Raw genomic sequence first — 14,170 nt, 5'->3', positions numbered from 1 at the left:
AATATATATTTACAGTTTGTTGTCTCTGGTTTCTGCTTTCCTCATCTTTTCACTGTCTTCCTTCTATCCAGCATCTGTCTTCGCTCTCTCTCTGCCATCCAGTGTCTGCCCTCTCTCTCTGCTCCTGTCAGGCCTGTACCACGATCTGTGAGCCCCTGTGCCAAACAACGTCTGGCGGCCAGACAACCCTGATCTTACCTGGAGAATCAGGACAGGAACTCCTATGGAAGGCAGGACTGGACGCAGGGTGGACAGCAGACGGATGACCAGTCCAGAACCAAACACAGGAATAAGGCAAGAGGGAACCAAAGGCACAGTCCTAAGCCAGGCAGAGTACTAGGGTCGCCTCGAAAACAAGGTCCAGGTCCAGGCAAGGGTTCTAGGCAGGCGGCTGGCAAAAGGCAAAGTCCCGGTCCAAACAGAGGTTCTAGGCAGGCGGCAGGCAAAAGGCAAAGTCCAGGTCCAAACAGAGGTTCTAGGCAGGCGGCTGGCAAAAGGCAAAGTCCAGGTCCAAACAGAGGTTCAAGGCAGGCGGCAGGCAAAAGGCAAAGTCCAGGTCCAAATGGAGGTTCAAGGCAGGCGGCTGGCAAAAGGCAAAGTCCCGGTCCAAACAGAGGTTCTAGGCAGGCGGCAGGCAAAAGGCAAAGTCCAGGTCCAAACAGAGGTTCTAGGCAGACGGCAGGCAAAAGGCAAAGTCCAGGTCCAAACAGAGGTTCTAGGCAGGCGGCTGGCAAAAGGCAAAGTCCAGGTCCAAATGGAGGTTCAAGGCAGGCGGCTGGCAAAAGGCAAAGTCCAGGTCCAAATGGAGGTTCAAGGCAGGCGGCAGGCAAAAGGCAAAGTCCAGGTCCAAACAGAGGTTCTAGGCAGGTAAGCAGTCCAACAACACAGTTCTCAGGAAACCACACAAGCAGAAGCCGAAGCAAAGTGTTCTGCCAGTGTCTGTTCTTAAATAGCCCCCTCCATCAGGGAGACAACCTTCAGCTGTCCGGGGGATGGAGCCTTCAACCAGCCCAAGGACTCTGGATAGGCTGGCCACAGAGAGAGGGCGGAGTCCAGCCGCGACCAGCCAATCCGGACCCAGGAGGGGAGTCCCCCATGCTCTCGGGCCCTGCGCCCGGAAGAGACTCTCCATCTCATGAGCGCTGGCGCTGCCAAGATGGCCGGCGCTCTCCAGCCGCCACTGACCCATAGCGGTGAGCCGGCACAGTCCAAGAGGCAGGCAAGATCCCCCTGACGCGCCACCCACAGCCTGCGATACCCCGCTCTCTCCTGCTCGCGGAGCGAGGCATCGCTGCGGGAAGAGCGGCACAGGTAAGGGACGTTACAGCTCCTTCCATCCACTGTCTGCCCTCTCTCCCTTCCATCCACTTCTGCCCCTTCCATGCACCATCTGCCCCAGTCTGCCATCTCTCTCTCCCCCTTCCATCAACATCTGGCCTCTATCTCTGCCCCTTCCATCCACCATCTCCCCTTTCTCTCTGCCCCTTCAATCCGTCTGCCCTCCCTCTCCCATCCGTCCAGAGTCTGCCCTCCCTCACGTGCCCCCCTTCCATCCAGGATCTGTCCCCTCTCTCTCTGCCCCCTCTTTTTAGCCCCCAGTTCCAGTCCCCTTCATCCACCACATGCCTTGCATCCCCCCCTTTCAGCCCCAGACCCATTCTCCCACCTGCCCCAGGCATGGACCCATTTTCCCTCCTGCCCCCTTGTCAGACCCCAGTTCTAGCTTCAGACCCCTTCTCCCATCTGAGCACTCCCCTCCCTTCCAATCCCCTTCTCCCCTTTCTGAGCACCCATCTGAGCTCCCCCACCCTCTCTAATCCCCTTTAAGCACCCCTCTGAGCTCCCCCCCCTCCCCAATCCCCTTCTCCCCTCCCTGATGCTCTCCCACCCTCCCTAATCCCCTTTAGGCACCCCTCTTACCTCCCCCACCCCTCCCCAATCCCCTTCTCCCATCTCTGAGCTCCCCACCCTCCCTAATCCCCTTTAAGCACCCCTCTGAGCTCCCCCACCCTCCCTAACCCCCTTTAAGCACCCCTCAGAGCTCCCCCACCCTTCCCCAATCCCTTCTCCCCTCTCTGAGCTCACCCACCCTCCCTAACCCCCTTTAAGCACCCCTCTGAGGTCCCCCACCCCTCCCCAATCCCCTTCTCCCCTCTGAGCTCCCCACCCTCCCTAATCCCCTTTAAGCACCCCTCTGAGCTCCTCCAATCCCCTTCTCTCCTCTTTCCCCCACCCTCCCTAATCCCCTTTAAGCACCCCTCTGAGCTCCCCCACCCTTCCCCCATCCCCTTCTCCCCTCTCTGAGCTCCCCCACCCTCCCTAACCCCCTTTAAGCACCCCTCTGAGCTCCCCCACCCTTCCCCAATCCCCTTCTCCCCTCTCTGAGCTCCCTCACCCTCCATAACCCCCTTTAAGCACCGCTCTGAGCTCCCCCACCCCTCCCTAATCACCTTCTCCCCTCCTTGATGCTCTCCCACCCTCCCTAATCCCCTTTAAGCACCCCTCTGAGCGCCCCCACCCCTCCCCAATCCCCTTCTCCCCTCTGAGTCCCCCTCCCCGACCCGACCTGAGATCCGTTCTCCTACCCTGTCCTGCTTTAAAAAAATTTTTTCAAAGTGCCGGAAAGTGGCAGGCAGCGCGCCTCGCGTCTGCCCTGCTAGTAAAGAAGATCTCGCTGACGTTGTCGCCCTTCCCACATTGAGTCCCGCCCCCCTCTGAGGCAACTTCCTATTACCGCGAGGGCGGGCGGGACTCAATGTGGGAAGGGCGATGAAGTCAGCGAAATCTTCTTTACTAGCAGGGCAGCAGACGCGAGTCGCGCTGCCTGCCACTCTCCGGCGCTTCGAAAAAAAAAAATTTAAAGGCGGAGCAGCGGGAGTGGAGCACCCCCCCACTCGATGACACCAGGGGCGGACCGCCCCCACCGCTCCGCCCTTGCTACGCCACTGGCTTATACACAGCCCAAGGGATGGGAGAGGTTGGACAAACCAGAGTTAATGTAGCTGTGTTTAAAAAAGGTCTAAATAAACTCCTGGAGGGAAAGTCCATAAACTGTTATTATTTATTTTTTACATTTGTACCCCACATTATCCCACCTTTTTGCAGGCTCAATGTGGCTTACAGAGTAAGGTTATGATACAGTCAGTACATGATTTAAATATAGTTGATCATAAGTAGAGGTAAAAGAGGATTTAGATGGGCAGATATTGGGTGGGTTGTGTGAGAAGTGTTTTAGGTGTGCTTGGGTGGTTTGGGGATGATTTTTATCATTGAGGGTGACTTTTGTAAGCTTTGTTAAAGAGGTGTGTTTTCAGAGCTTTGCGGAAGCTGGTTAGATTGTTCATGGGTTTCAGGGCCTTGGGTAATGCATTCCAAAACTGTGTGCTTTTGTATGCAAAGGTCGTAGCATAAGCCTGTTTGTATTTCACTCCTTTGCAGCTGGAGAAATTCAGATTGAGGAATTTGCGGGCCGATCTTTTGGCGTTTCTGGGTGGTAGGTCCACTAGGTTTAGCATATAGAGTGGAGCATCTGCGTGAATGATTTTGTGCACGGTTGTGCAGATCTTGAACTCAATTCGTTCCTTGAGCGGAAGCCAATGTAGTTTCTCTCTTAGGGGCTTCGCACTTTCATATTTACTGTAGGTTTTCCAAAGATGAGTCTGGCTGCCGTGTTTTGGGTTGTTTGGAGTTTTTTAATGGTCTGTTCTTTACAGCCTGTGTACAGAGCGTTTCAGTAGTCCAAGTGGCTTATTACTAGTGACTGTACCAGGGTGCGAAAGATGTTTCTTGGGAAAAAAGGTTTAATTCTTTTGAGTTTCCACATCGATTGGAACATTTTTTTCGTTGTGTTCTTCACATGGGTATCGAGTGTGAGGTTTCGATCAATGGTGACTCCAAGAATTTTCAGGTTTTCTGAGATAGGAAGTGTGCAGTGAGGTGTGGTTATAGTGGAGTAACTGTTTGTATTGTATTGGGAGGTGAGAACTAGGCATTGGGTTTTTTCTGCGTTGAGCTTTAACCGGAAGGAGTCCGCCCATGAGTGCATGATCTGGAAGCTCTGGTTGATCTCGTTAGTTATTTCGTTTAGTCAGTGCTTTTTTTGTAGAAAAAAAGGTGCCGGTACTCATTATGGGCGGGGTCACCACATATGGCTCCACCCCTATGATAGCCACACCCACATTAACCACACACCCTATACCAGCCATGGCGCATATAAACAGACATCATTGAAAATATTATAGTACTATAGGAGAAAAAAATAACATGATTTTTTTTCATGATAAATAATCTCTGTAAGCTCTTACAGCTCCAGTATACCCAGTGCAAAATAAGACAGCCAATGTAAATTCTCAAATTGGACATATTACAAACACTAAAATGAAAATAAAATGATTTTTTTTCTACCTTTGTTGTCTGGTGACTGTTTTTCTTTCCATATTGGTCCCAGTCTGTGATTCTGCTTTCCTTTGTTTTCGCTTAACTCTTCTGTGCCATTTGTCATTTTTGTCTCCTTTTACTTTGCTTTCTTCAATATTTTTCAGGCTCTCTCTCTGTCCAGATTTAATTCATTCTTACTATCCATTCTTTAATTTCCTTCATCTACCTGTGGCTTTTCATCTTTTCCTCACCCTTGTTCTCCCCATGCCCCTTCCTCTTATTCTCCAGTCTTTCTCTATTCCCCTTTTCCATCCAGCAGCTCTGCTTTCTCTCCCCATCCTTCCAGTGTCTCCCCTATTTCTTTCTGCATTCTTCCATCCAGCGTCTTCCCTCTTTCTCTCCCCATCCTTCCGTTTTCCCTCTCTCTCTCCCCATCCTTCCATCTGTTTTTCCCCCTCTCTCTCCCCATCCTTCCATCTGTTTTTCCCCCTCTCTCTCCCCATCCTTCCATCTGTTTTTCCCCCCTCTCTCTCCCATCCTTCCATCTGTTTTCCCTCTCTCTCCCCATCCTTCCATCTGTTTTCCCTCTCTCCCCAATCCTTCCATCTGTTTTCCCTCTCTCTCCCCATCCTTCCATCTGTTTTCCCTCTCTCCCCATCCTTCCATCTGTTTTCCCCTCTCCCCAATCCTTCCATCTGTTTTTCCCCTCTCTCCCCAATCCTTCCATCTGTTTTTCCCTCTCTCTCCCCATCCTTCCCTCTGTTGGTTTTCCTCTCTCTCCCCAATCCTTCCCTCTGTTGGTTTCCCTCTCTCCCCAATCCTTCCCTCTGTTGGTTTCCCTCTTTCCCTCTCTCCCCAATCCTTCCCTCTGTTGGTTTCCCTCTTTCTCTCTCTCCCCAATCCTTCCCTCTGTTGGTTTCCCTCTTTCCCTCTCTCCCCAATCCTTCCCTCTGTTGGTTTCCCTCTTTCCCCAATCCTTCCCTCTGTTGGTTTCCCTCTCTCCCCAATCCTTCCCTCTGTTGGTTCCCTCTTTCCCTCTCTCCCCAATCCTTCCCTCTGTTGGTTTCCCTCTTTCTCTCTCTCCCCAATCCTTCCCTCTGTTGGTTTCCCTCTTTCTCTCTCTCCCCAATCCTTCCCTCTTTCTCTCTCTCCCCAATCCTTCCCTTTGTTGGTTTCCCTCTTTCTCTCTCTCCCCAATCCTTCCCTTTTTCTCTCTCTCCCCAATCCTTCCCTCTTTCTCTCTCTCCCCAATCCTTCCCTCTGTTGGTTTCCCTCTTTCTCTCTCTCCCCAATCCTTCCCTCTGTTGGTTTCCCTCTTTCCCTCTCTCCCCAATCCTTCCCTCTGTTGGTTTCCCTCTTTCCCTCTCTCCCCAATCCTTCCCTCTGTTGGTTTCCCTCTTTCCCCAATCCTTCCCTCTGTTGGTTTCCCTCTTTCCCCAATCCTTCCCTCTGTTGGTTTCCCTCTTTCCCTCTCTCCCCAATCATTCCTCCCCCCCCCCCCCGCGACACTCCGGGCGAGTCCTGCACTTAGTTTTTTTTTTTAAAGACTCAGAACGCGCGAACGATGCAGCCGGCAGCGATTGAAAGAGGCTGTCTGGGCTGGCGTCTGCGTCGGAGCTTCCCTCACCCTCTGCGAGTCCCGCCTTCGTTGTTACAACTTCCTGTTTCACGGGACTCGCAGAGGGTGAGGGAAGCTCCGACGCAGACGCCAGCCCAGACAGCCTCTTTCAATCGCTGCCGGCTGCATCGTTCGCGCGTTCTGAGTCTTAAAAAAAAAAACTAAGTGCAGGACTCGCCCTGAGTGTCGCGGGGGGGGGGGGGGGGGGGCAAAAAAAGGTGCCGGTACGCCGTACCATTGCGTACCGGCACAAAAAAAGCACTGTGTTTAGTTCACGCAAGGCCACTGCTTATCCATAGGAGTAAGTAGCATGGAATCTTCCCATTTTTGGGGGATTCTGCCAGGTACTTATAAGCTGAACTGACCTCTGTTGGAAACAGAATACTGGGCTAGATACACCCTTGTTCTGACCCAGTAGGCTAAGTCTTATGTCCTTATAATCTAGGTCAAGCAATAGCATTACAGGGAGGAACCAAGAGAATAGTCTACTTCTGCAGAAGCTTACTAGAAGTCTAAGTGAGATTGTTGTAAAGAATGGAGTAGGAACATCTGCAGCTTCTAGTGCACCTATGAAAGACTAGATTTTTGCTCCTTTCTTCACATAGATGTGAAGGAAGCCAGAGGCAACACAGGGTGAGAGAACAGGAGTCCAGCAACATGTAAAGCCAACAGAGTGGAGCTGGGGGCAACCTCTACTGTCTGCTGAGAAGGTCATGGAGCAGCTTTTGAGAGATACATATACTGATGGATCATTGTTTCAGGAAAATCTATCAGAAGTATCAGATATTGACAGTATATTTGCTGAAGAGGTTTTCAAAATGTGAATGCTAAGTGGTAAAGAAGAACCCTCCCCCACCTCCAAATATAGAGCAGGTATTGGAAGAGTGTGAATGATCACTTGGCTGTTAAACTTCTGTCCTTTCCTCAGACCCAGTACCAGTAAAACAGTAGCAAAAACACCTGCAAAGAGGAAGCATCACAAAACATTAGAGGTGTAGAAGTATTTTTATGGTTTATGATTTCTTCAACTTGATATATTGCACTTCCTGACTGGCAGAAAAATTACATTAAATTATTACAGCAAAAATTACACTTTTATAATTGTAGGATAGAGAAATGAAAGTAAAAGAAGAAACGTAGGCAAAGCCAATCTGTTCACAGCTGACTGAGTTACCACATTATGAATCGATGAGGAACTCAGCCTTTTTAGCTTCAGTGCTCTGGAATGCTTTTCTATCATATATCTAGTCAGAACTATCATTTGCTTATTTTAAAATCCATCTGAAAACTCATTATTTTGAATTAGATAATGGCATGGGGTGACGGGTAGACTAGGGACTCAGCACCTTCTTAATTCATTGTGATCTCCTGCTTATTTTGTATGAATGAGAACTGTTCTAATGATTTTACTGCATTCATTTCAATGATTTTATAATGGATTTCATGTTTTTATGTTAAGCTCTTGGAACTGCTTATGATAAACAGCATAGCAATTGGAAACATTAAACATAAGCCTTTTATTTAAATTAACCCCCTTGTTTATTAAGCCACACTAATGGCTGCAGCATGGCAATGCTGACATAGCCCATTCAAAGTGAATGGGCTGTGTCAGCATTAGCGATTGGCAGCTGCTAACACGGCTTAGTAAACAGCAGGGTAAATGTTTATTGAAATAAAACAGTACATATTACCCCCCCAGATTCTATTTATGGTAAGTAAATTTACATGCACAATTTTTGCGGTTGAGTTGTACACATAACTCAATTAACAATCGTTCAGCACCAATAAATGGACCCTATCAAGCAATTAATGAAACTAGTAGGCAATAATTAGAATTTATGTGCAGACTTGCTAAGCATATTTTATAAAGTAATATTCATACATTCTTCCATGTGGATCTCAAAAGGAGGATGATAAAGGTTGGGTCATGGATATTCCTAAAACTTATATGCAGTATTATAGAATATACCTGCTCTGCACCTAAGTTAGGTGTACATTTAGTCACAGGGTCAGGCATTAGGCATAGTCTAAAAACATGCTGAACTTTAGACAAAGTTGGCACACTTTATAGAATACTACTAAGCGTATTTTCTTCAGCGCTGATTTTTTAGGTGGCATAAATAAAATCTAGCCCTACACATATATCGTAAACACTGCCAATGGTAGTGACACCTTGGCGGCCATTCCATGACAAGGGACCCTTTTCAAAAATAAGCTCCACCCTAACGTTGCTTCAAAATTAAAACATGTCTGTTCAATCAGGAGCAGTTTGCACGTGCTTGAAGTTAGAAGTGTATCCCTGCAGTGAGCTTCACTAAAAAATGTTGTTCTCTTTTTCATTAGCTTCATCATTATCTGAAGAACCTCCATTTTAAGAACGCTCTGGGTGAGGAAATCTTTTTTGATGAGAATGGTGATCTCGCCATTGATTATGATATTTTAAGCTCAGTGTTCCTACCTGATGGGACACAGATTAATGAAATTGTTGGAAGTTATAACCCTTATGCTCCACCAGAGCAGGAATTTACTATCTATGAAAAGGTGATGACGTGGGACAGCACATTCACCAAGGTCAGATTTCAATTCAATTTAAACTCCTTGCTCTGGCATTTAAGGCCCTTCCTTTTTGCACCCCTTCTTACCTCACACTCTCATTTCTTCCTACAACCCTTCTCATCTTCTCCATTCTCTCTTTGCCTCCCTCCTTTCTATCCCTCTGGTCCATTTGTCTCATCTGCCCTCCCACTAACCCTCGATTCTGAAAAATTATTGGGTCAATTTAAGCCACCTGCTTAAACTATCCACTCCCTTTGTTACCTTCCCTGGGGTCCAGGATTGGAGATGTGGTCTACTTAATTTACTAAATTTAATTTAATTTTTACTCTATATTGATTTTCATTTTATTTTAATGCTCTTTTTTTTCTTTTTCTTCTTTACTTCCCTTGTATTTTGTAGTTTCTTTCCTCCTGGTTTTATTTGACTATTTTACACTGCTCAACTTTATAGAATCCAAAGTATTATGTATGTTGCTGTAAAACATATAACAATGTTGAAAGGCTGATTAAAAAAAAAAAGTACCCAAATATTGGAACCTAGGGCCCCTTTTGTCAACTAAGCTTAGCAGCCTAACCTTTCAGGTTCAAATTCAACTAAATTTACACACCTACAACTTAGTAAGGATATGCAGATCAAAAATGTTCATTTTTTTAGTCTCCTTTGTGGTTTGCTAGATTTTATTGTTGTTGTTTATACAGGTGTTTTCTTTAAATTTCCATTTTTTTAGACTCCTGTATTGTTTACTAGATTGATAGTCATTCAAGGTTTTTTTTTTTAAATATTTCTGATTCAATGTCATCAATAGTGTACCCTATTGTATATTAGTCTGCACTGTTATTCAAATAGTGCACAGTATTGCTCAAATAATGTGCCCTTTCTCTCCACACTTTATAGAATTGCGCTTAAGTGCCTAAATTGTCACTTAAGTGTCAAATTTAAGGCGCTTGCATTTACACCTGCTGAAACTAGTTGTCGATGCCAGATCCTAAATTAGATGTGAATTGAGCTATTCTATAACAGGGTGTGAATTGGGCTTATTCTATAACTAGGTTTGAAACTGATATGAAAACCCTGAAACTCTCCTAAGCACCCCCCTTGAAATTACATGCTTCTGGAGTTACATGCACATCATTATAGAATGTGATATATGCCCAACTTCCAATTAAGGCCAATAATTGATTGTTAGCAATCAGCACCAATTATTGGTGCTGATTGCCTCATTAATCAATTAAGTTGCATATACAAGTTGGCTATGCATGCTGATTTGCATGTGCAACTGTAGTTGCCATATATAGAATTCAAGGTATGTGTGCCTGTTCAATAATATCACGTGTTAAAGAACAACAGTGCTCATTATTGAGCAATTGGGCACACTATTAAGCAATAGCATGGCCAATTTGAGCAATTGTTGGCTCTATTTGCTCACTTTTAGTTATCTAGTGTAAATGGGGTATTTATAATTTAAAATATGAAGTTTGCCCCTTTCAGGGTCTTACCTTGGCTCTAGGGTGGTTCCTGCAGTCTGTTTGACGGACTGGGGGCTGCTCTGATGTCCATCTGTTTTTTTTCTGGGACCCTTTTAGGGTCATAGTAACATAGTAACATAGTAGATGACGGCAGAAAAAGACCTGCACAGTCCATCCAGTCTGCCCAACAAGATAACTCATATGTGCTAATTTTGTGTATACCCTACTTTGATTTGTACCTGTGTTCTTCAGGGCACAGACCGTATAAGTCTGCCCAGCACTATCCCCGCCTCCCAACCACCAGCCCCGCCTCCCACCACCGGCTCTGGCACAGACCGTATAAGTCTGCCCAGCACTATCCCTGCCTCCCAACCACCAGTCCCGCTTCCCACCACTGGCTCTGGCACAGACCGTATAAGTCTGCCCAGCACTATCCCCGCCTCCCAACCACCAGCCCCGCCTCCCGATCTTGACTAAGCTCCTGAGGATCCATTCCTTCTGCACAGGATTCCTTTATGCTTTGACTTGACATTCCTTATGCTGTTTCTTATTATTTTCAGTCGGTTCCTTCTTCCATTTTCTGTAGGATTTTCTTTTGGCTCTAATAGCTTCCTTCACTTCACTTTTTAACCACGCCGGCTGTCATTTGGTCTTCCGTCCTCCTTTTTTAATACGTGGAATATATTTGGCCTAGGCTTCCAGGATGGTGGTTTTGAACAGCATCCACGCCTGATGTAAATTTTTGACCCTCGCAGCCGCTCCTCTAAGTTTTTTTTTCACTCTTCTTCTCATTTTATCATAGTCTCCTTTTTTAAAGTTAAATGCTAACGTATTTGATTTCCTATGTATATTTACTTCAAAGCTAATATCAAATCCGATCATATTATGATCACTGTTATCAAGCGGCCCCAGCACCATTACCTCCCGCACCAGATCATGCGCTCCAATAAAGACTAGTTCTAGAATATTTTCTTCTCTCATCGGCTCCTATACCAGCTGCTCCATAAAGCTGTCCTTGATTTCATCAAGGAATTTTACCTCCCTAGTGTGCCCAGATGTTACATTTACCCAGTCAATATTGGGGTAATTGAAATCAAAAATCTTTCAAAATTCTACCTTACTTACAATGTGTTTGAGGGCAACCGTGGCCAATGATAATGAAAAAAGTGGAGAAAAAAAGACTTCAGAAAAATCAGGAACCTCCTCGTTTTTAAAGGACACGCCTTTTATTTAATGAGGGAACCACTTCAATCATATGTCTTCACAAAAAAAACTCCACTATATCAAATTCACAGAAACATTGCCACAGTGCCTCAACAAACGCTGATAATGGAGACCATAAATCTCAAAAACACATCACTTGGAGTGGGTACTTATCTTAACTGACGATGTCTTCATAGTTCAAATAAAGTCCAGCCCTGTACCCAAAATTCTTCTTCAAAGTCCCAACAGGGAAAACCCTGTTTCGCTAACACATAGCTGCTTCAGGGGAATTTCTCTTCATTTCCACTTCTCCAAGCTCGTAACACCTCACACCGTCTCCAACTCTCTCTGGCAAAAAATGGCGGACGGCTTCCCCTTTCTCCCAAGATGCTCAAATACTCCCTGTCTGATGTCATCAACAAGCCTTCCAATCCCATACCTGTCTTTGTGTCCAGCAGAGCTCCAATGAATTCCAATTTTTGAACTGGGGTGAGATGGGACTTGGAGTAATTTACTACTGTATAATTATACTACAGCAAGAGGCCCTCACTGGATGCCCACCGAAAGGGTGGAAGGCCAGATTTTAGGACTCAGGCTGTAAAAATACCAGCTAGGTTTAAAAATCTATGACTGGCTGAGCATGGACTTGCTTTTCCTGCAAGTTAATATGTGTTCTACCCTAAGATCTATCCACTGGAATAGTGGCAGGCCAAACTACATAGCTTTGTACAGCTGAAAAGCACTGCCTAGGCCTGATAACCTACTAATGGCCTTATAGAACAAAATCAGGTACAAATTGAATGTAGCACTTATTAAAATGGAGTTTGTCTTTCTATAAGATGAAACTTAGATCATAAGATAATAGAAAAAGGGGAAGTGAAACTGATATGCTAAGAATAAGATGTTCTGGCAGAAGAGAAAAACATGTTGACAAAAGAGGAAATTGCGAAATAACTTGCAATAGCTGGAACGGAAAGAGTTGGGTACAGAACAACAGATGGCAGGACACGACAGTTTAACCACAGAAATTGAGAAATATTTGAAAAAAACAGGTCCCAAAATAGGTGCTGCCATAGACTTCAATAGAGAGATGAGAGTATAAAAGAAGGGTGATTTTGGCTTAAGTTCGGAGTCGTCCCCAACGCATCTCAGACGGCAGAGCGCTGTGCCATTGAACCCAGAATCCATCCGATGTCTGTGTTAATTTGAAACTTTGGTAAGAATAAATGCCTTCTATCTGAAACCTATCTCTGTCTTCATTTTCAAGTATTCCTTACCTGTCACTTATTTTACAAACTAAACTAAACCCACACCAGACACTCATTTTGTGCACAAAATACTGATAGATTCTAATAGACTATATGTGGGAACATAAATGGCCCAGAATACACCTAGACCCAGAGAGACAGAAAGCAGAGGTCATGGGGATCAGTTTTGAATTACGCCTTCTGATGCCTCCCCAGAACCAACCACCCTGGGATTGGAGGGAAACTATAAAGAATCTTCTGGATGAACTTAAGATGTTCCCCTCCCCATTTGGAAAAGTCCAGAAGGGGTCTAAAAGAGGTCAATTAAAAACAGTGGTGAGCCCCGGTCGCTGAGCGTACTCGCTGACCTTCCTCCCCCCCATTTGTACGCCAGAGGGTATATTGACCCTCGAACGCTAATTTTTGAACCCAGAGGGGATACATCTATGTGTTCAAAAATTTCTTTCCTGTCTTTCCAGTTTCTTCTCTGTTCTTTTTCTGCCCCTCTCTTCTGTCCATCCTTTTGGTTCCTTTCCTACCTCTGTCCGAGCCTTCATTCACTGCTCACTGCAGTTCTTGGACAGTACACTCCCTCTGCCCTCCTGTATGTCCTGCGCTCTCAACTAGGATATCTCTCTGTCCTGATTGCCCTCCCCAATTGCCCGGTTTTTATTGCCTCCCTCCTTTTCGTCTCACTTGCCTATTCTGGCTATCTTTGTACTTACTCTGATCTCTGTTCTTTCTCACTGCAGTTCTCTGAAATCATTCCGGTCTGTGTCTTTTCTGCACTTAACTACTGACAGCCCCTTTTCCTGCCTATACACTGCTGTGATCTCCCTCTAAAAAGACCGGCGCTCTTTTTCTCAGCGCTGCACTTAAACCTCCGATTCTGCTTCTACCTTGTAAGAAATTGTCCCGCACTGTCTCTGTGAATTGCTGTATTATCTTTTCTTCTTCCTTTCCCCCGTTTTCTGACACTTTGAACAGTTGAACTTAGAGACGGGTTTCGTTTTCCCTCTATAATTTTTTATGCTGCAAAACACAGACTGGTAGATCTTATCGCAACCCACAATGTGGTTCTGCATTTTTAACCTTGACTTTTCTGTGTGACCACACATGGCTCGCTTAGCTTCCTTTCTCTCTCTATTTCCTCTCTGTTACAGAAACCCTTACATTTCAGATTCTGTCTTTTTACAGCTTTGCTCTAAAACCCTTTTGTTACTATTGCGGTACATCCTTTTGTAATATGATTTGGTTTCCTGCCATTACAGTTAAACTACATCTGTATAATGGTTTTTCTAATTACTTTTACTTATAGGATTAATTAAGGGAACATTTACCTAATAATCCGTACTTGCATGCGTGGCCCCCCCTTAGGTTTTTGTTCTGTTATGGTCCAGTCAAAAGAGGGTGGTTTTCACTCCGGTATTTGATTTTTACCATTGTCTTTATGTGACATGATTAAGAGAATGCCAAAACAAAATACTTCTTAGCACATAAATTCAGTTGTAATCGTCTAGGAAGCCTTAGTCCGGAAACTAAAAATTAACCCTTACTTTACAGAATCAAGTGATATACTGGTAGTAATGAAATTTAGATTGCCGTTATTTTAAAGACACAGTAGAAGACATTAAAAATTTTTTTGCTTTGAAGGAGTTGCCGTATCAAGTGTAGAATTGACAGCTTTTATATGAACACAGAAT

General features: G+C 45.4%; 1 protein-coding gene across 1 annotated transcript in view; it reads left to right on the top strand.

The window, feature by feature from the left end:
• Positions 1-14,170, top strand: part of LOC115466383 (vomeronasal type-2 receptor 26-like) — a 56,713-nt gene that overhangs the window by 21,609 nt on the left and 20,934 nt on the right. The window contains exon 3 of the mRNA XM_030197578.1: positions 8,339-8,566. Within this exon, the coding sequence (XP_030053438.1) occupies positions 8,339-8,566 (228 nt within the window). The remainder of the gene's footprint in view (positions 1-8,338; positions 8,567-14,170) is intronic.

The sequence above is a fragment of the Microcaecilia unicolor genome, chromosome 3 (genome assembly GCF_901765095.1).
Source record: "Microcaecilia unicolor chromosome 3, aMicUni1.1, whole genome shotgun sequence".
NCBI classification, from domain to species: domain Eukaryota; kingdom Metazoa; phylum Chordata; class Amphibia; order Gymnophiona; family Siphonopidae; genus Microcaecilia; species Microcaecilia unicolor.
The sequence above is the reverse complement of the archived record's forward strand: the minus strand, read 5'-3'. Positions and strand labels throughout refer to the sequence as shown.